This window comes from Hyla sarda, chromosome 7 (genome assembly GCF_029499605.1).
Source record: "Hyla sarda isolate aHylSar1 chromosome 7, aHylSar1.hap1, whole genome shotgun sequence".
Classification (NCBI taxonomy): Eukaryota; Metazoa; Chordata; class Amphibia; order Anura; family Hylidae; genus Hyla; species Hyla sarda.
Window position 1 is genome coordinate 210,026,588 of NC_079195.1, and position 21,490 is coordinate 210,048,077.

At 46.9% G+C, this 21,490-nt stretch overlaps 2 protein-coding genes across 3 annotated transcripts in view; one reads left to right on the forward strand and one right to left on the reverse strand.

The window, feature by feature from the left end:
- Positions 1 to 21,490, reverse strand: part of DNAI3 (dynein axonemal intermediate chain 3) — a 219,886-nt gene that overhangs the window by 23,383 nt on the left and 175,013 nt on the right. The window lies entirely within an intron of this gene.
- Positions 14,556 to 21,490, forward strand: part of SYDE2 (synapse defective Rho GTPase homolog 2) — a gene marked incomplete in the record, with an annotated part of 58,018 nt that continues 51,083 nt past the window's right edge. The window contains 1 exon segment of the mRNA XM_056532514.1: positions 14,556 to 16,240. Coding sequence (XP_056388489.1) covers positions 14,671 to 16,240 — 1,570 coding nt within the window.

Consider the following 21,490-nt stretch of genomic DNA (forward strand, 5'->3'; position numbering starts at 1 on the left):
AGGAAGGGGAGACTGCTGCGTTCAAATAGACATTTCTCAATTTTGTCATCAAGGTAGACTACCACACAGGATACAGCATGTCCCGAAAAATCTCATTAACAAAGTCCTGAAAGACTGCTGGGGCATTGCAAAGTCCAAAGGGCATGACAAGGTATTCAAAGTGACCATCTCTAGTATTGAAGGTGGTTTTCCATTCATCACCTGCACGAATACGGATGAGGTTATATGCGCCCCTTAGATCAAGTTTGGTGAAAATCTTAGCTCCCCGCAGTCGGTCAAAGAGTTCAGAGATGAGAGGCAGAGGATAGCGATTATTTACTGTAATTTTATTAAGACCGCGGTAGTCAATACAGGGGCGTAGAGATCCATCTTTTTTGGCAACTAAGAAAAATCCAACTCCGGCTGGAGAAGAAGATTTCCGGATAAAACCTCTTTTGAGGTTTTCCTGAATGTACTCTGTCATGGGTTGTGTTTCCGGTGCAGAAAGTGGGTAAATCCTACCACGGGACAGTGTGGTACCAGGGAGCATGTCGATAGGGCAGTCATAGGGTCTATGTGGAGGTAAGACCTCTGCTTGCTTTTTACAAAGACTTCAAAATAGTCCTGATAGGCCTTAGGAAGACCAGGCAATGGAGGAGCGATGGAGACTTGATTGACAGGAACCGACTTAAGACATCACTTGTGGCAGGAAGGACCCCAACTCTTAACATCCCCAGTGGCCCAGTCGAGGATAGGTGCGTGACGCTGGAGCCAGGGCAAGCCAAGAAGAATTTCTGAAGTACAATTGGGCAATACGAAAAATGCAATATTTTCAAGATGGTGAACTCCAATGTTCTTGAGAAGGGGTTCAGTGCGATAACGCACGGTGCAGACCAGTCTCTCTCCATTCACCGAGGCAATGAAGAGAGGTTTGACGAGACGGGTAACAGGAATATTGTACTTGTTGATGAGTGAGGCCTCAATGAAATTTCCTGCTGAACCAGAGTCCAGAAAGGCCACAGCAGAGAAGGAGGACTTAGTGGGCAAGGAAACCCGTACTGGAATAGTAAGACGTGGAGAGGAAAAATTCACACCTAGTAACGTCTCTCCCATGTTCACTAGGTGCGCGCATTTCCCTGACACGGAGGACGAAGAGGACAGTCCTTTAAGAAATGCTCAGAGCTAGCACAGTATAGACACAAGTTCTCGTTCCTACAGCGTGTCTTCTCTTGTTGGGTCAGGCGAGACCGGTCCACTTGCATGGCCTCCTCGGCGGAAGGCACAGTAACAGATTGCAAAGGATACTGAAAGAGAGGAGCCAGGCACGGATTACGCCTAGTGCGAACAAGATCTTTTTCCTGGCGAAGCTCCTGGCGTCTTTCAATGTAGAGCATATCAATGCGGGTAGCCAAATGAATGAGATCAGACAGGAAAGAAGGTATCTCTCGTGCGGCCAGACAATCCTTGATGTGGCTGGATAAACCTTTCTTGAAGGTCGCGCAGAGAGCCTCATTATTCCAGGCCAACTCAGAGGCCAGAGTACGGAACTGTACGGCGTATTCACCCACTGTAGAGTCTCCTTGGATGAGGTTTAGCAGGGCTGTTTCATTGCGGTCCCAAAGCGGTGTGGCCCAGGACAAGGCCTTTCCAGATAGCATACTGACCATGAATGCCACCTTAGACCGTTCAGTGGGAAAGTGGTCCGACATGATCTCCAGGTGCAGCGAACACTGGGTCAGGAACCCACGGCAGAGCTTAGAATCCCCATCAAACTCGTCAGGTAGAGACAGGCGGATTCTGGGCGTGGAGGCGGCAGCTTGCTGTGGAGGAGATGCTCGAGCTGGCGGAGGAGTTGGTTGCTGCTGTGGAGGTAGAAGCTGCTGGAACATAACAGTCAACTGTGACAGCTGCTGTCCTTGTTGAGCGATCTGCTGGGACTGCGGGGCGATCACGGTGGTGAGGTCAGCGAGGCTTGGCAGTGGTACCTCAGCGGGATCCATGGCCGACTCTACTGTCAGGGACCGGACTGGAAGCGGGTAGTGGATCCTCTGTGTTAGTGAGGCGATGGCGTGGGCCGTACCAGGGGACCGGTTCTAAGAAGTTACTGGTTTTCACCAGAGCCCGCCGCAAGGCGGGATGGACTTGCTGCGGCGGTAACTCCCAGGTCGTATCCCCCGATAGCGACTCAACCTCACTAACAGCTGAGATAGGCGTAGTACACAAGGACAAGGCGAAGGCTAGGTCGGACATAGCAAAAGGTCAAGGCAGGTGGCAAAGGTTCGTAGTCAGGGGCAACGTCTGGATACACAGGCTTGGGAACACACAGAACGCTTTCTCAGAGCACTAGGCAACAAGATCCGGCAAGGACAGGAAGGGGAAGTGGGTTTTTATATGTTTGGGAGTGATTAGCACTGATTGGGCCAGGCACCATTTAGTGGTGCACTGGTCCTTTAAATTTCATAGAGCCGGCGCGCGCTCGCCCTAGAGAGCGGGGCCGCGCGCGCCGAGACATGACAGCAGGGGAATGGGACAGGTGAGAGGACTGGGATGCGACCCACGGGCGGGCGCGTCCCGCCATGCGGATCGCATCCCCACCGGTAATAACAGAGCAGCGCTCCCAGTCAGCGGGTCTGACCGGGGCACTGCACGCTGAAGAACGCCGCGAGCGCTCCGGGGAGGAGCCCTGCTTGTCCTCAGTGTACAGAGCCCTGCTTGTCCTCAGTGTACAGAGCCCTGCTTGTCCTCAGTGTACAGAGCCCTGCTTGTCCTCAGTGTACAGAGCCCCGCTTGTCCTCAGTGGACAGAGCCCCGCTTGTCCTCAGTGGACAGAGCCCCGCTTGTCCTCAGTGTACAGAGCCCTGCTTGTCCTCGGTGTACAGAGCCCTGCTTGTCCTCGGTGTACAGAGCCCTGCTTGTCCACACTTCCTGTATTTGGTCACACAGACAAAAGCTGTAGGGACAAAAATATACAATTTTTTTAACCAATGTATATTAAAAATATACATATGATGGTATTATCTACATTGTGTAAAAAGTTTTTGTTAACGACAGTGTCACGTATGTGCAGGGAAGGAGTGCAACACTATTCTCGCCCACTCCCCTTTTCTCTGCCTACTTGCCTATCGGCCCTAGGCAGCAGATTGACAACCATGTTGACGTACCCTTTCCTAAATAAGTGAGGGGAGTAAGGGTCAACAAAACAAACTATAATATAGCCAAAATCAGGATACTGTAAGGGAGCACACCAACTAACAGAAATAATATCTAAACACACACAATAAGTCACAGTCCACAAGCCGAGTCAGTACCAAGAGATCACAGAAGTGCCAAGTCGCAGGAACAGGAGAAGGGTCAGAAAGCGGTTAGATATGGGTTAGATATGGGTTAGATATGGGTTAGATATGGGTTAGATATGCCAGAAATACAGAATACAAGAAATAACACTGCTGGAGTAGGCTCTTTCGCAGGCAACATCTGAAGGCATAAAGCAGGCTTAAATCGAGGGCTACTCAGGTGAAAAGCCAACGAAAGAAAGATTTAACCCTGCGGGTTCTGGCAGAACCAGTCATTACAGATAGGTACACCTTAATTCTTATGTTATTAGATGTTTCGAGTATCTTGACTCAAAGCGTACCTGTCATAACAAGTGGCTTTTCAGGATAAGCTGCCTTGTGTGTGTGTATGAGGAGCAGCACAATTTCTGTCCATTATATACGTTTTATATGGTAATTTTTTAGCAGATTTCTGCTCTTTAGGCTTCATCTTTAATTTGAGGTTCTCCCAGAGCTGGTGGGCAGAGCTCCCTTCTCCCCCCTTTATAGACTCGTATTGCTTGTCTTGCAGACACAGGACAAAGCTGAGCTGATTTTCAGAGAATATTTGAGCAGCAGGTCGGAGGGAGGAGGGAAAAAGTTTTAAAACAGGAGAAAGAAGCATTTCCATCTTATAAGATATATTACAAATTTTTCTATACTGTATTCGCTTGTACTATTGATCTATGCAAAGTTTGTTCAAATGACACAGTCCCTGCAAAGTTTGTTCAAATGACACAGTCCCTATTGAAGAACTTTTTCCTGAAGGATTCAAAAATCAGGGTCCCTAAAATGTGGACACAAACCCAGGGACTTCACACAGGTATATGTAGGTGATAGAACTGAAAATTGTCATGACGCGTTGAGATTCCTAAAAAAAAAAAAAAAAAAAATGTGAGGCCGGCTTAAAAGACATAAGACCTATTACCAAAAACTAAATTATTAACAAAACGTAGTCGAAAATGCTTGCATAGAGTTACTATGGGTCACCTAAATCTTAAATAATTTCGATTCCAAGGGCTTAAAGGGGTATTCCAGGAAAAGACTGTTTTATATATATCAACTGGCTCCAGAAAAAGTTAAACAGATTTGTAAATTACTTCTATTAAAAAATCTTAATCCTTTCAGTACTTATGAGCTTCTGAAGTTAAGGTTGTTCTTTTCTGTCTAAGTGAACTCTGATGACACCTGTCTCGGGAACCGCCCAGTTTAGAAGAGGTTTGCTATGGGGATTTGCTTCTAAACTGGGCGTTTCCCGAGACACGTGTCATCAGAGAGGACTTAGACAGAAAAGAACAACCTTAACTTCAGAAGCTCATAAGTACTGAAAGGATTAAGATTTTTTAATAGAAGTAATTTACAAATCTGTTTAACTTTCTGGAGCCAGTTGATATATAAAAAAAAGTTTTTTCCTGGAATACCCCTTTAACGTACGACTGTGATGGTGTGTGTGGACTGTTCGGCATAAAGATTTATAGTTAAAACAAACAAATTTGTAAATTCAAAAGGGAATCATGAATTTAGCATTGTTCACTTGGTCATTGTTCACTGCAAAATTAAAGTGGTTATATATTATGTTACATGTCCATGTGCCCTGATATATATTGGAGTAACCTCAAGAGAACTGCAGGCTTGTATTCAAAAATAGAAATACCGTATTTTTCGCCGTATAAGACGCAAAAAAAAAACCAAACCCTAACACAGCTCCGTTAATGAAAAATAAAAAAGTTATAGAGGTCAGAACACGGCATTGAACAGATTTTTTTTTTCAAGTTTTCTATTATTTTTTTTAACCATAAAACGGAACATTAAACTATCCAAGTTTGGTATCATTGAAATCATACTGACACATTTATCAAGTTAGCATGTCAGTTTTGCCATCTTTGCCGAAAACATGTTTGCCCCACAAAATTGTGCAAATTCCATATTTTCAATGAGTTTTGTCCTACATATAAAAATTTTTCTGGTTTTGTAGGATGGGCATGCTGCGGCAGGCAACACCAAGGTCGCTACCCCCCGACTCGGCTCGACCACACAGGTTATTGGGCAATGCGAGGTACCGAAGGAAGAAGCAGTAGCGTAGTCAAACGTAACAGAAGGTCAAGGCAGGCGGCAAAGGTTCGTAGTGAAAAAATGTAGCGGAAAGGTCTGGATACACGGGTATGGCAAAACAGGCAATAGGCACTGAAGGTCCAGCAGGGAAGTGGGGGAGGTGCAAAAAACTTACCGTATTTTTCGTCCTATAGGACGCACCGGCGTATAAGACGCACCCAATTTTTAGGGGCAAAATCTAAAAAAATAAAGATTTTGAACCCAATAGTGGTCTTCAACCATTGGCTGTCCGGGCATGCTGGGAGTTGTAGTTTTGCCACATCTGGAGGTCCGCAGATTGAAGACCACTGCAGGAGGAGGTAATACTCACGTGTCCCCGCCGCTCCGGACCCGTCACCGCTGCCCTGGATGTCGCTCCATCGCTGTCGCCGTGTCCCCGTCGCTCCGGAACGTCTCTGCTGCCGGCCGGGTATCCTCGCTCTCCGTGATGACGAGGAAGGAGAGTGCCGGCCATACAGGGGATCCCTGAACGGAGAAGACACCGAGGAGGCAGGTAAGGTCCCCCCCGGTGTCCTGTAAGCACTAACCCGGCTATTCAGTCGGGCTCTTCGGGACCGCCGTGGTGAAATCGCGGCGGTCCCGAACAGCCCGACTGAACAGCCGGGTTAGTGTCACTTTCCCTTCAGACGCGGCGGTCAGCTTTGATCGCCGCGTCTGAAGGGTTAATACAGGGCATCACCGCGATCGGTGATGTCCTGTATTAGCCGCGGGTCCCGGCCATTGATGGCCGCAGGGACCGCCGCGATAGGTGTGTATTCGCCGCATAAGACGCATTGACTTTTCCCCCCCAGTTTTGGGGAAGAAAAAGTGCGTCTTATACGGCGAAAAATACGGTATAATGTGGTGTCAGGTGTATTCACTAATTATGGGCGTACTGGCTCTTTACATTTCAGAGCTTCGGCGCGTGCACCCCCTAAGCACCGCAGCTGAGAGACAGAAGGAGCGGAGCGATGTAAGAGACAGGCCGGGATTCACATGCAGGCGCGTCCCACGATGCAAATCCCAGCTCCACCGGCAGTCGGGGACACAGGGACACTGCGCTCACGGCCGGTGCTTGCTGAGCGCAGTGTGAAACACCATATTTTTATATTTATGGATAGTACCGTAGACACGTGATCAATAAGGATAAACACGCCCACATTTATTAAGAACACACCTTCAATCATGATGGACACCCATCATTTGAGCATAGATAGATGAGGATAGATGGAGGAACGGACGAAGGTCTTCAAGGAAGTCCTGTACAGCTGTCAGGATCCGGATACTGTGAGGATACTGGATGTGGATCCTCTGTGTCAGCGAGGGATTGGCGTGGACCGTACCGGTGGACCGGTTCTAAGTTGCTACTGGTTTTCACCAGAGCCCGCCGCAAAGCGGGATGGTCTTGCTGCGGCGGTAGCAACCAGGTCGTATCCACCGGTAACGGCTCAACCTCGCTGACTGCTGAGAGTGACGTGGGACAGGAGGACTAGACAGAGGCGAGGTCAGACGTAGCAGAAGGTCGGGGCAGGCGGCAAGGTTCGTAGTCAAGGGTAACGGCAGAAGGTCTGGTAACACTGGTAAGGCAATCACAGAAACGCTTTCACTAGGCACAAGGCAACAAGATCCGGCAATGCAGGGAAGGGGAAGTGAGGTAATATAGGCCTGGAGCAGGTGAGCTAATTACACTGATTGGGCCAGGCACCAATTAGCGGTGCACTGGCCCTTTAAATCCTAGAGAGCTGGTGCGTGCGCGCCCTAGAGAGCGGAGCCACGCGCGCCAGGACGTGACAGCCGGGGACCGGGACAGGTAAGTAGATTGGGATGCGATCCGCGAGCGGGCGCGTCCTGCTATGCGGATCGCATCCCCACCGGCAGTGTCAGTGCAGCGCTCCCGGTCAGCGGGTCTGACCGGGGCGCTGCAGAGAGGAGAACGCCGCGAGCGCTCTGGGGAGGAGCAGGGACCCGGAGCGCTCGGCGTAACAACAGCCCTTCAGCACAAGGAGGAAGCTAACAGAGGCGGCCATTTTGATGGACATTTCAAGATGGATAATCCCAGCTGGTGAGACAAGCTTTATGGACATGCCTACATAACCCTCCTACATTATTTACATATGCTAAGGACTGCCTGTACATGAAGAGTCCTTGTTTTATGTACTGTCTGCCATGATGCCAAGAAGATTACAAGACAATAAATGTATGTTTTTTTTTTTTTTATACAAAGAGCTCACTCTCTTTCTGGTCAGAACGGTTATATTTAACAGTTGTGAATGGGGATATTAAAGGGGTACTCTGGTGGAAAAAAATGTTTTCAATCAACTGGTGCCAGAAAGTTAAACAAATTTGTAATTTACTTCTATTTAAAAATCTTAACCCTTCCTGTACTTATCAGCTTTCTGACCACAGTGCTCTCTGTTGCCACCTCTGTCCATGTCAGGAATTGTCCAGAGCAGGATAGGTTTGCTATGAGGATTTTCTCCTTCTCTGGACATGTCGTAATATGGACAGAGGTGTCAGCAGAGAGCACTGTGATCAGACAGAAAAAAAAAACAACACAACTTCCTCTGGAGCATACAGCAGCTGATAAGTACTGGAAGGATTAAGAACTTTAAACAGAAGTTTTTTCAAAAAATGTTAACTTTTTGGCACCAGTAAATTTGAAAAAATAAATAAATAAAAATTCTACTGGAGTACCCTTTCAGCCTCTTCTGGTCTATTAGAATATTAGATTGGGTGGCATCCGTCATTGTGAATGAAAGCTTAATAATAATAATAATAATAATATAAATTAAAATAAAACTCTTTTGAACACGATCAGGTAATGGTGGATGGGGTGTCTATGTATATGTATATTGTATGGTGGGTTCATATGGTAAATGGGACGATAAACACAGTATGAAATAGTCTTACAGGGTGGCTACCTATAGGTGGCACTACAGAGTTCTTCTGGAGGAAGACAAATTTTCATACTTCTTTCCAGGGAACACTGTCCATAAGATTCCATACACCAGCTGGATCTCGGCAAGGAAAAATAGTGACCCCCACGACCTAAAGGGGTACTCTGGAGAAAAAAAAAACTAATTTCAAATCAACTGGTGCCAGAAAGTTATAGAGGTTTGTTAATTACTACTATTGAAAAATCTTAATCCTTCCAGTACTTATCAGCTGCTGTATGCCCCAGAAAAAGTTGAGTAGTTCTTTCAAGTCTGAACCCCTTTAGGCTCTATTCACACGTACAGTATTCTGCGCAGATTTGATGTGCAGATTCGATGTGCTGGATTTTCTGCTGTAAACTGATTGACTCAACGCAACTTTAAATCCCGCGCATCAAATCTGTGCAGAATACTGTACGTGTGAATAGACCCTTAAAGGGGTTCTCCGGGGTAGAAAAATCCATCCCCTATCCTAAGGATTGGGGATAAGTGTCAGATTGCTGGGGTCAGACTGTTGGGACCCCCCACGATCTCCTGCACAGTGCCCCAGCTCTCATCCTGAATTAAGCTTGTCAACCACTGCACAAAGTGGTGGCCGAAAAGCCCCCTCCATCTATCTCTATTGGAGAGCTGTAGATACCCCAGAGCATCGCTCTGCCCTCCCATAGAAATGCATGAAGGGGACAAGCTCCATTCAGGGGAAGAGCCATGGTGTTGTGTGGGAGAAAGCAGGGGGTACCAGCGGTTGGACCCCTAGCAATCTGACACTTATCCCCAATCCTTAGAATAGGGGATATATTTTTCTATCCTGGAGTGCCCCTTTAAGACCGATCTTTTTTTATTTCTCACCATATCAATTTTGCATCATTCTTAGGGCTGGGTTCACATCACTTTTTGTCCCATACGGGACCGCATACGGCAGGGGCAGCTGAAAACTTGCGCTCCGGTATGCCTTCGCATGCGGTCCCGTATGTAATTCATTTCAATGAGCTGACCGGAGTGAAACGCTGACTCCGGTCGGCTCATTTTTGCCCCCATGCGGTTTTCCCACCGCACCTAAAATCGTGGTTGACTTTGATTCTAGGTCCGGTGGAAAACCGCATGGGGGCAAAAATGAGCCGACCGGAGTCAGCGTTTCACTCCGGTCAGCTCATTGAAATGAATTACATACGGGACCGCATGCGAAGGCATACCGGAGCGCAAGTTTTCAGCTGCCCCTGCCGTATGCGGTCCCGTATGGGACAAAACGTGATGTGAACCCAGCCTTAGGAACATTTTTACTGGTTGACGTATACCATGCAATGAATAAATGTCTTGGGTTTATATCCTAATAGGGCACGTTTTAAAAGCAACCTATGATGAAAACCAGAGGTAGCAAGCCAAGCTTCCATCTGGATGTGAGCCAGCATCCATGTGTGTAGGAAGCACCGGTGATGCGGACATCTGGAGAAGAGATAAGAGATGTCTACGTTTGCACCGGAGATGCTCACATCTGGTGAGGAGAAGGAAGTAAATGCCTACATCATGTACGCCGCTGCCAACATCATTGTGTAATCAGGAATTTAGTCTGTCACCCTAATGGTTCCGCTTTGAGCATTATATTTGTCTGTTTTACATTCTTTTCATATTAGTTTAGTGAACTGGCCCATAAGAATGATTTACTGCGCTTTAAAGTGTAGTCAGAGGAATGTCTCCTGTCTATTTACATCTCCAAGTATGTGGAGGAACCTTGGCCTCATCCTGGTGGGAGTCCATAGAGGTCACTGCTAGGGGGCAGCGGTATTTGACCTTGAGGCATGTCCTAGTTATGTGTAAATAATATGCTGCGATAAGATGTCCTCAGCTGGAAATATTCTTCATTAACAAAGTAGGTGGAATCCAGCAGCAATCTGATGTGTTTGAGGGCAACCTAAGAAGCGGCCATGTTGTTTATTTCGTCCAACAGATGAATGCTGACCAACGCTTACCTCCTGCTGCCGACAGAAATAGTCAAACGGGTGCGGCTGATCCAACAATGTACTTCTATGGGAAATACACTGCTCAAAAAAATAAAGGGAACACTTACACAACACAATGTAACTCCAAGTCAATGACACTTCTGTGAAATCCCACTGTCCACTCAGGAAGAACACTGATTGACAATCAATTTCACATGGAGCAGACAACAGAAGGAAATTATAAGCGATTAGCAAGACACCCCCAATAAAGGAGTGGTTCTGCAGGTGGTGACCACAGACCACTTCTTAGTTCCTATGCTTCCTGGATGATGTTTTGGTCACTTTTGAATGCTGGCGGTGCTTTCTCTAGTGGTAGCATGAGTCTACAACCCACACAAGTGTCTCAGGTAGTGCCGGTCATCCAGGATGGCACATCAATGCGAGCTGTGGCAAGAAGGTTGTCTGTGTCTGTCAGCGTAGTGTCCAGAGCATGGAGGTGCTACCAGGAGACAGGCCAGTACATCAGGAGACGTGGAGGAGGCCATTGGAGGGCAACAACACAGCAGTAAGACCGCTACCTCCACCTTTGTGCAAGGAGGAGCACTGCCAGAGCCCTGCAAAATGACCTCCAGCAGGCCACAAATGTGCATGTGTCCACTTAAACGGTCAGAAACAGACTCCATGAGGGTGGTATGAAGGCCTGACGTCCACAGGTGGGGGTTGTGCTTACGGCCCAACACTGTGCAGGACGTTTGGCATTTGCCAGAGAACACCAAGATTGGCAAATTTGCCACTGGCACCCTGTGCTCTTCACAGATAAAAGCAGGTTCACACTGAGCACATGTGACAGATGTGACAGAGTCTGGAGACGCCGTGGAGAACGTTCTGCTGCCTGCAACATCCTCCAGCATGACCGGTTTAGTGGTGGATCAGTAATGGTGTAGGGTGGCATTTCTTTGGGGGGCCGCACAGCCCTCCATGTGCTTGCCAGAGGTAGCCTGACTGCCATTAGTTACCGAGATGAGATCCTCAGACCCCTTGTGAGACCATAGGCTGGTGTGGTTGGCCCTGGGCTTCTCCTAATGCAAGACAATGCTAGACCTCATGTGGCTGGAGTGTGTCAGCAGTTCCTGCAAGAGGAAGGCATTGATGCTATGGACTGGGCCGCCCGTTCCCCAGACCTGAATCTGATTGAGCACAACTGGGACATCATGTCTCGCTCCATCCACCAACACCACGTTGTAACACAGACTGTCCAGGAGTTGGCGGATGCTTTAGACTATAATAAGTACTGCAACATGCAGCGCTTCTTTCTTCCATCGCCATTAGGTGTGAACTAGGCCTTAGCATTCAGCTCCGACCTTCACGGGATGGCAGACCTGGATAAGCGGATCTTTACTAAAAGTAATTGAGTAGCCCAGACCTAGACATAAGATGGATCATAGTCATATGTAGAGTAAGTTTGCCCTATTAAAGCCTATTTTGTACACCTAATAAGCTATAAGGCAGTGCGGTGGCCCAGTACAGGATGGTGTTGCCCCGTACCTTTCCTGCCCTGTCAGGCAGTGTCCCTCAGTGTCCCAGGGCCCCCTGTAGTTGTTTCCCTATTTGTATATATGTTGTATATTAAAAGATGTGTTATGCCTTTATTAAAATGTACCATGTGATTGTTACCCAGGAGGTACCAGTGACCAGCTGACCCCAAAGGTGACCTATGGCTCCCTGCTAGTCTCCCCCATATAAACCCTGGGGGGGGCTTCTCTCTCTGCTGAGGTCCAGTAAAGTCGTGCCTAGTGTGTATGCCCAGAGTAGTGGAGGGCTAAAGCCAAGTCCTGCAGCCACAAGTCAAGTGCAAGTAAGATAAAGACCCCGTCCTGTCAGTCACAAGTCAGTCAAGTCATCTGTCTACCCAACGTGGCCTGCACTAAATTCTCCAGTCCAACTACAAGACCCAGCAAGCCTGCGAGGTCTCTGTGTCACTGGTCACCTCCTTGGACCCTTGCTGAACTATATAGACTTTACCAACTGTCCGTAACTTGGCGTCGGAGTCTTTATTGCCCCCGTTCCTAGGCCATGATCCAGCGGTATACCTTTGGGTGGTTAAGGATAAACCATGCCCTGGCGTCACGAATAAAAGAGGTTAATACCATCTGCCCCTAGGGTAACAACATCTGCCCTGCACCTCACACCCCGCCACACCACACAGTCCAGATAGCCATACTGTCGTTTGATATTTGTCATACAATATGGGGTCAAAATGCAGGGATTTTTTTCAGGGGTGAACTATAATATTCTCGGTTTATAGGGAAATATTGGGGCAGATTTATAAAAACTGCATTTGTTGCGGATAGCAACCAATCGGGGTGAGCGCTCTAATGGGTTGCTATGGGCAACAAAGGCACGGATGCTCGTACATGTTGTGTGGGTGGCTTCCATTTAGCCCACATCATTACAGCTAATCACAAAACTACAACTGCAGCAAAACTGTTCCCGCTGTTGCAAAACTACAACTCCCATCATGCCAGATGTTACGGCATAAAGTTTCACTTGTTTGATTGAAATTCTAAGAAAAAATACCTGCAAAGTAAAAAAAACGTATGGTGAAAACCAGATGGAACCGTACGCATATACGGTTCGGTACGGTTCCCATTGACTCCCATTTTCACCCGGACCAAAAACTGTGGTAGGCTACGGTTTTGTGTGCGGGAAAAAAACCTGACAAAACCGTACAAGACGTACAAGACGCAAAACGGATGCAACCGGATACGGTTTCCAATGGAGAGTCAATGCATACGGTTTTCAATACGGTTCCGTAGGGTTTTCACACTGAAAAAGTATACGGGAACTGTATTGCAAAAAACGTGGTGTGAACGCACCCTAAGGGTGCGTTCACACCACGATTTTACTATACGGTTTCGGCAAACAGTTTCATAGAAAAAGAAACGTATGCAACCATCCAGAAAACCCAGCCCATAGACTTCCCATTCAAAACCATATGCACCATAATGTATACGGTTGTCTCTGTTTTTCAAACCATACGGTTTTTTTACTTTTTTTTTTTCCGGACAAAAAAATGTGGTCTACCACGGTTTTTGGTCCGAGTGAAAAACTGTATTAAACCGTATAGGTTAAACCGTACAGAACCGTATGTGCGTCCGGTTCCATCCGGTTTTCACCATACGATTTTTGACTTTGCACAGTTTTTTATTTTCTTTCAATCAAACAAGTGAAACTTTATTCATAATGGAGTGAAAAGTTAAAAACGTATGTTTTAAAAAAAAAATTTTTATACTGATGCAACCGGACATCATTTTTACAAACCGCATACGTTTTTTTTAAACCGTATATGGGCTAAAACTTAAGTACACACGTTTTGATACGGTTAGATACTCTGGTCGGCTCAGTTTTGACCCGTATCCGGTTTTGGACCGGACCTAAAACCGTAGTATACTATGGTTTTAGGTCCGGTCAGGAAGCTGCATACGGATCAAAACTGAGCCGACCGGAGTCACCGTTTGATTCCGGTCGGCTCATTAAAGTAAATGGAGTCACGGGCTGATCCGGCCGGGGTACGGGGGCGCCCGGTTTGCCCCTCCCCCAGCCGGATACGGCACCCGTATGTAAAAAACGAGATGTGAATGCAGCCTATTACGGATTTTCACCCCAGACCAGAAACCGTGGTAGGCTATGGTTTTGTGCACGGGGAAAAAACTGACAGAACCATACAAGGCGCAAAACGGATGCAACTGGATGCATCGTTTGGCATACGGTTTTCAATGGGGAGTCAATGCATGCGGTTTTCAATACGGTTCCGTATGGTTTGCACACTGAAAACTTATACGGGAACTGTATTGTAAAAACGTGGTGTGAATGCACCAGTGTTTCTCAACCAGGGTGCCTCCAGAGGTTGCAAAACTACAACTCCCAGCATGCCCGGACAGCCTTCGGCTGTCCGGGCATGCTGGGAGTTGTAGTTTTGCAACCGCTGGAGGCACCCTGGTTGATAAACACTGGTCTAAGCATATGCAATGTGAGGTGAAACTACAACTCCCATCATGCCCGACAGCTGACGGAGCCGCAGGTTGTAGATCACGTGATAAGACAACCTGGGTTTCCTTTCACAGCTGCCTCGCACGGCTCCCTCTTAGCCCCGCCCTCTTCCTCACACTGCGCAGGCGCCGACCCGCGGCCTCTCACCCCTGAAATATTCCAAGTATGTGCAAGGAGAGGAGCCCCGGAGAGCGGCCCCGACACACAGAGCACAGCCGGGAACCGGAGCGGACACGGGAGCCGGGGCACTCACCTCCACATCATCCAGTACATGCAGTATACCGCCCGGGGCAACGGGACACCATGGAGCCGGGCTCTCACGGACCCTCCGCCGCCCGGGGCAGCTCTTGCTGAGGGCACTGGGAAGGAATGGCTGATCCTCTGCGGAGGACTCTATCCAAACTGCGGGGGAAGAGATCCAAGAAGGGGCCGGCGGGGGGACTCTCTAACGGAGAAGGTAAAGAGCAGCCAGCAGGGGGCGGGGGGCACCCGAGTAGCCTAGAGACCCCCGAGAAGTGTAATGGGGTCAGCACCATGGGGCCCCCCCAGACTTATAACAGGGTAGGTGATCCTGTAGAGATTGTATTGGGGCCCCTAGTCAGGTCAGGGGCCCCCTCAGGGTGGAGCCCCCAGAACCACAACAATAACAATGACAATAGCCCCTCCCAATGGGATTTGGGGTGTCGGGACCCCGCAGGGTGCAGACACTCTCACTACAGCAATGTGGATTTTACCCCGTGTGCGCCCCCCGTGAACAGGCAGGGGGTCGACAGACTCCCAAATAGCGCTCCCTATAGCCTAAGCCCTGACTATGAGGAGCACTGGGCACCCCACAGCGCCCCGTCCCCCCTGAACTTTATATACCCCAATGTACCCGAGAGCAGGGCCCCCCAGGAGCCCCGTATGGGCGTAGGGTACTTTGCGAATCGCCATAGCCCCCCACTGGCCCTGGCAGGGGGGTCTTACTATGGGGGGCCCCAAAACCATTCCGAGGACAGTGATGAGGACGATTACTATGACAACGATAACCTGATCTCTGCTGCCCACGAACCCCAGTGTAATAACCAGTATACGGGGAGTGAAGTGCCGTCGCCTCAGACCCCCTACCTGCATAGGACCACCGCCAGCTATGGCCACCCGGACAGGAAAGGCCGTCTGGATGTCTACCTGGAAACTGACCGACTCAGGTCTCAATTGCAGGAGGCCTATTACTTACTGATTCATGCCATGCATGACATGCCCATCGAGAGCCATAGCCCTAAGACGGGCACAAAGTTAGAAACCTGTCCCTCCAGCTCCCAGTCCCAAGATAGCATCTATTCCCAGTCCTCTGCCAGGGTGGTGGAAAGTGACATGTGGTCCTCGGACGAGGCTAGTCCTAAGCAGGTGTCCCATAGTGATTTAGCCTCCCTCAACGCCCTTATGACTGCCCAGCTTACCCGAATGCGGAAAATTAGCAAGAGCCTGGACACGGTGTATACCCTGCCGCCGGCACTGGACGGGTTACATAAGTGTCACAGTGATAGTCAGATCAGGTACAGCCCTGTCCAGAGCAGCCTGTCTTCTGAGTGCGGTGAGGAGCACAGCCAGGGCTCTATTGGCCACCAGGCTGATGTGGACAGCAGTGAGGGCAGCCCCCGAGACCTCCTATCCTCTGTCAACTGGAAAGCCTCGGAGAGCGCCATCCAGAGCCCTCCGGAGACGCCAGGTGACATCCAGAGCCATCCTATCGATGCCACAGTGACAAACATGGAAGACCAGGGCAACACTTCACCTAAACCTTCAGGACTCACCGTCAAGAAAATGCAAAAGTGGATGTACAAAGGACGTTTATTGTCTCACCGGATCATCGGCTCCTCCCAGAGAGCCGGCGCTGTCTGCGGCAAGTCGGAAGGTAGCCACACGGGCAACAAATCCGAGCTTCACCAGGACAAATCAGGTAGGCGAGCAGGGCACGGGCCCCGCTCCAGGCCTGAACCAACCACTGACCACTAGACCTTCTCTTCTCTCTTTTTGGGCTGCAGTAACTTCTGAGGTGTCCGGTACTAATGGGTGACCTGGTGACGGGTTGTGTTCTCAGATTCTATGCATGAACATCCTTGTATAGAGATCCATTTTTTTTTCTCCCACTGTGTGTGTGTGTATAGATGTGTGTGTGTGTGTGTATATATATATATATATATATATATATATATATATGCGTGTGTGTATAATATATAATTATTATGATTATTTATTCTTATTATTTGTTCTTATTATTTGTTCTTATTATTTATTATTCTTATTATTTATTATTATTATTTTTGCGTATATTTGTGCTCCCCTGTTGCATGCATCTCCCGTATTCTGGATTCTTCAATAGAAGTCTTTTTGGCCTCATACACAGCACAGTGTTCACCAATCCTGCCAAGGGAGTGGAAAATATGCTTCTTGGGTTTTACTACGAGCCAACCATACCCCCCCCCCCCCCCCCGATACTTTATGATCTGTTGCTGCTGCTGTAAATTTAACGTATCAGCTTTAGTTTGCAACTCTTGTATATAGGAAGCAGTAAGTGTCACGGTGCAGACTAAACAAAGCAAATTCCTTTCTTCCCTGTAATACCATATAAAGTTATAGTCGTGCTCCGTGCCCGGGACCCCATCGCTTCATGCACCCTTTGTGTGCCCGGTCCCTATGAATTATTATTTTTTTATTTCAATCTACGCTAGTGTTTTAACCATAGAAAGGATCCAGCGTAGTTTTCAGGTTAAGACTCTGGAAATTGTTTCCAAACCTCTGAGATCAGCCGGCAAATTATATGCTGGTACAGGTAACAATTTGTTCCTCGGTTTAGACAATTAGGTAGGAGATAAGGCCGCGGGTTTAGGAGGAAGTTGGCCGGCAGACGGCCGCGGTTTTGTTGTTGGTCAAGTGTGGGGTCTCGAGCCCCCCAGATATTATTATTGTCATACTGGAACTGTGAATGTTTGCATTGAATGTTGCTCTGTGAATTTGTATAGATTTTATTCATATATAAATTTTTTTTTATTTTTTTTTTTATGTATTATAAAATTTTATTATTTTTCCACAGCTGTATGTTGTTTGCTCCAGACTAGAGATGAGCGAACTTACAGTAAATTCGATTCGTCACGAACTTCTCCGCTCGGCAGTTGATGACGTTTCCTGCGTAAATTAGTTCAGCCTTCAGGTGCTTCGATGGGCTGGAAAAGGTGGATACAGTCCTAGGAAAGAGTCTCCTAGGACTGTATCCACCTTTTCCAGCCCACCGGAGCACCGGAAAGCTGAACTAATTTTATGCAGGAAAAGTCATCAACTGCCGAGCGGAGAAGTTCGTGACGAATCGAATTTACTGTAAGTTCGCTCATCTCTACTCCAGACTATTGATCTTGATGAGGTTGGGTTTTGTACAAGGGACATCTATAAAATAGGAAGCATTCCCATGTCACTGGTCTCCAAACTGTGGAGCTCCAGCTGTTGCAAAACACCATATGCGGTAAACATATCCATAGACCCCCCCCCCACCCCCGTTTCCTATTACCTGATCTTGCTCAAAAGTGATATATTGGCCTTTTTTAATTATTTTATTTTTTTCTCCTGGCATACATCAGGGTTTGCGCTATAGAATAGCACAGGGAGCTCGTTCTCCCAGGAGTGTGCCTCTATCTGTTGCCAAACAACAACTCCCAGCATGCTTCTGGGAGATGTAGTTATGGAGTCACTGTAGTATCCAGAGGAGCAAAAAAAAACAGGTTTTCTATGGGGGCGTGCGCTGCACTGGTAACTGGGACAAACCATAGACACTGTGGTTAAAAGAAAAGAAAAAGGTTTTAAGAAACTGACGACGCGTTTTGGGAGCATGTGCCCCCTTTTTCAAGTTGCCAGTGCAGTGCGCATCCCACACAGCTTTTTTTATTTATTTAAAAAAAAAATTTTTTTTTGCTTGTCTGGATACTCCACTGACTCCAAGATTCCTTTACAGAACCCTTCCACAGTCAGGTCCGGGTTAAAGGCTGCCCTGCGTTCATCTATTTCTATATCCCAGTGTTTTTAAACCAGGGTGCCTCCAGCTGTTGCAAAATTACAACTCCCAGCATGCCCGGACAGCCAACGGCTGTCCGGGCATGCTGGGAGTTGTAGTTTTGCAACAGCTGGAGGCTCACTGGTTGGGAAACACTACTATATGCGCGCAAAGATGTTGAGCTCTTAGTCAAACATCATCCGGTACGCGTAAGGCTACGTTCACACGGCCGTCTAGACCCGTCCCGTTCTTCTCCCGTCAAAAATAAATGCGGCCTTTAAATAAAATAAATAAAAATGGAAAATAACTGATGCAAATGGATGTTATCTGTTTGGATTCATTATTGTTGAGTTAATAAACCAAAATACCTTTTTATTTTTATTTTTGTTCTGAGCATGCTCAGAAGTTAAAAACGGATCATGATACGGATTGAAAAAACTGATGCAAACGGATGACAGCGAAGGCTCATACGTTTTCCATAGACTGCAATGTTAATTTTACTATATCCGTTTTTTTTATTTTTATTTTTTTATTGACTGAAGAAAAAAATACCTCATGTGCCATTTTTTTCTGCCGTTAAAATTTTTTTTTTTTTTTTTTTAAACAGCAATGGGTGCAGACGGGTACAAACGGATTGTAAAAAAAAAAAATCCCATTGACCTGAATGTGATTATTTTATTTATTTTTTTTTTTTAATCCATTTACAGCCTGCAAGACCGAAACGGGGATAAAAAAATAAAATAAAAAGCGGGGGCAGATGGCCGTGTGAACGCACCCCAACTGTTCTTCTTATAGGACTTGTTGCCTTTGGTAACAGCACCAGGCAGCGCCACCTGTGTTCGGTTTTTCTTTCTACATATTTAAAGGGAGATGTAGTTTTACAACAGCTGGAGGCACCCTTGTTGGGAAACTCTGATCTATTATGAATAAGCGCACACAATGAATAAGTGGAATCGTGTTGGTTTCCTTCCTAGGATCTTCCTATTCTCCCTCTGTCAGGGGAAGAGAAGCATCAGGCATGTTGAACTTTTTGAATTTTTTTAGGGTCAGCTGGTCCCGCTGGAATAGTCCGGTTTGGTGGAACATCTCAGTATGGCCATTTTGAGGATTTAAGATATCATTGGCATTCGGTAGGATCTGCTGTTACAGATGTGCCCTCTCTGGACAGGGCAAGGAGATGACGTCAGGCAGCTTCTATTAGATTGGGGGGTTGTCTCGTTTTATTATAATTTTTGAATGACTGTTTAGTGGAGGCTAAGAATTTTAAGGGTTACTCCGGTGGAAAACTTGTATTTTTTTTTTTGGTGCCAGAAAGTTAAACAGATTTGTAAATCACTTCTATAAAAAAAAAAAAAAAAAAAAAAAATCTTAATCCTTCCAGTACTTTTTAGGGGCTGTATACTACAGAGGAAATGCTTTTCTTTTTGGATTTCTCTTCTGTCTCTACCACATTGCTCTCTGTAGACCACTGCTGTCCAGAGCAGCATATGTTTGCTATGGGGATTTTCTCCTGCTCTGGACAGTTCCTAAAATGGACAGCAGAGGTCAGTAAGGGTATGTTCAGACTACGGATTTGTAGCTGAATCTCCGCTTGCGGAATTCAGCGAGCGGAGATTTAGTCTGGCAGCCAGCGGCGGCGGTAGGACCGCACCGCACTGTGCCGTCACCATTGATCGTGGACTTCAGCGCAAAGTATCAAACGTTCTTTCTTTGCGCGGAACAATTGTCTGCTGCTGAAATTCCGCAGTGTGAACGGATCTCGCGGAAAACCCATTCACACAGATGCTAACGTTCACTCGCGGAATTCCGCAGTGTGAACATACCCTAAGAGAGCACTGTGGTCTTGACAGAAGAGAAATCCAAAAAGAAAAGCATTTCCTCTGTCGTATACAGCCTCTAATATGTACTGGAAGGATTAAGATTTTTTAATAAAAGTAATTTACAAATCTGTTTTAACTTTCTGGCACCAGTTGATTAAAAAAAATAATAAATAAAAAATTCCACCGTAGTACCTCTTTAATTTAATACTTCATGATCCATTTTTTTCAATAACACCACCAGTCCCAGTTAGGCCGCATTCACACCACGTTTTTTTGTAATACAGTTCCCGTATACGTTTTCAATGTGAAAACCCTACGGAACCGTATTGAAAACCGTATGCATTGACTCTCCATTGAAAACCCTATGCCAAAAGATGCATCAGGTTGTGTCCGTTTTGCATACTGTACGGTTTTGTCAGTTTTTTTTTTTCCCCCCGTACCCAAAACCGTAGTCTACCACGGTTTTTGGTCTGGGTGAAAAACTGTATTAAACTGTGTATGTTTTTTTTAACATGGGAGTCAATGGGAACCGTACAGACCTGTATGTGCGTACGGTTCCATCCGGTTTGCACCATACGGTTTTTGACTTTGCAGTTGTTGGAATTGGAATTTCAATCAAATAAGTGAAACTTTATTCAAAATTGAGTGAAAAGTTCAAAACGTATACCTTTTTTTTCTTACAAAACGGATGCAACCGGAAATCATTTTTCAAACCGTATACAGTGCTCCCTCAAGTTACAATATTAATTGGTTCCAGGACGACCATTGTATGTTGAAACCATTGTATGTTGAGACCAGAACTCTATGGAAACCTGGTAATTGGTTCTAAAGGCACCAAAATGTCATCCAAAAATAGGAAAAAGTGAGGATTAAAGAAAAATAAGTAGATAACTAATATAGATAAAGCAAATCCTTATATATAAAAGTAAGAAATATCTGCTGGGAGCTGTAAATCACTGTCTGTCAGTGTTTCCCAAGCAGGGAGCCTCCAGCTGTTGCAAAACTACAACTCCCAGCATGCCCGGACAGCCAACGGCTGTCCGGGCATGCTGGGAGTTGTAGTTTTGCAACAGCTGAGGCCACCCTGCTTGGGAAACACTGGTCTATGTAGAGGACAGGAGCTTCTTCAGGGTCCTGTACAGTACACAATGTCCAAAAAAGTAATGGAGTCGCCCTCACCTGGTGTCCAAAAGAGCAGCTAACCCTGGTACAGGTAGAGTACAGAACATGTAATACCTCCCTGTACTGTAGGGGGCGCTACCAGACACCAGTCAGGGCATACGCTTCAGTAATACAGGGGTTTTACCAGTGAACGCACATTCTGATTGGCCGATTCTTCCAGCCATTG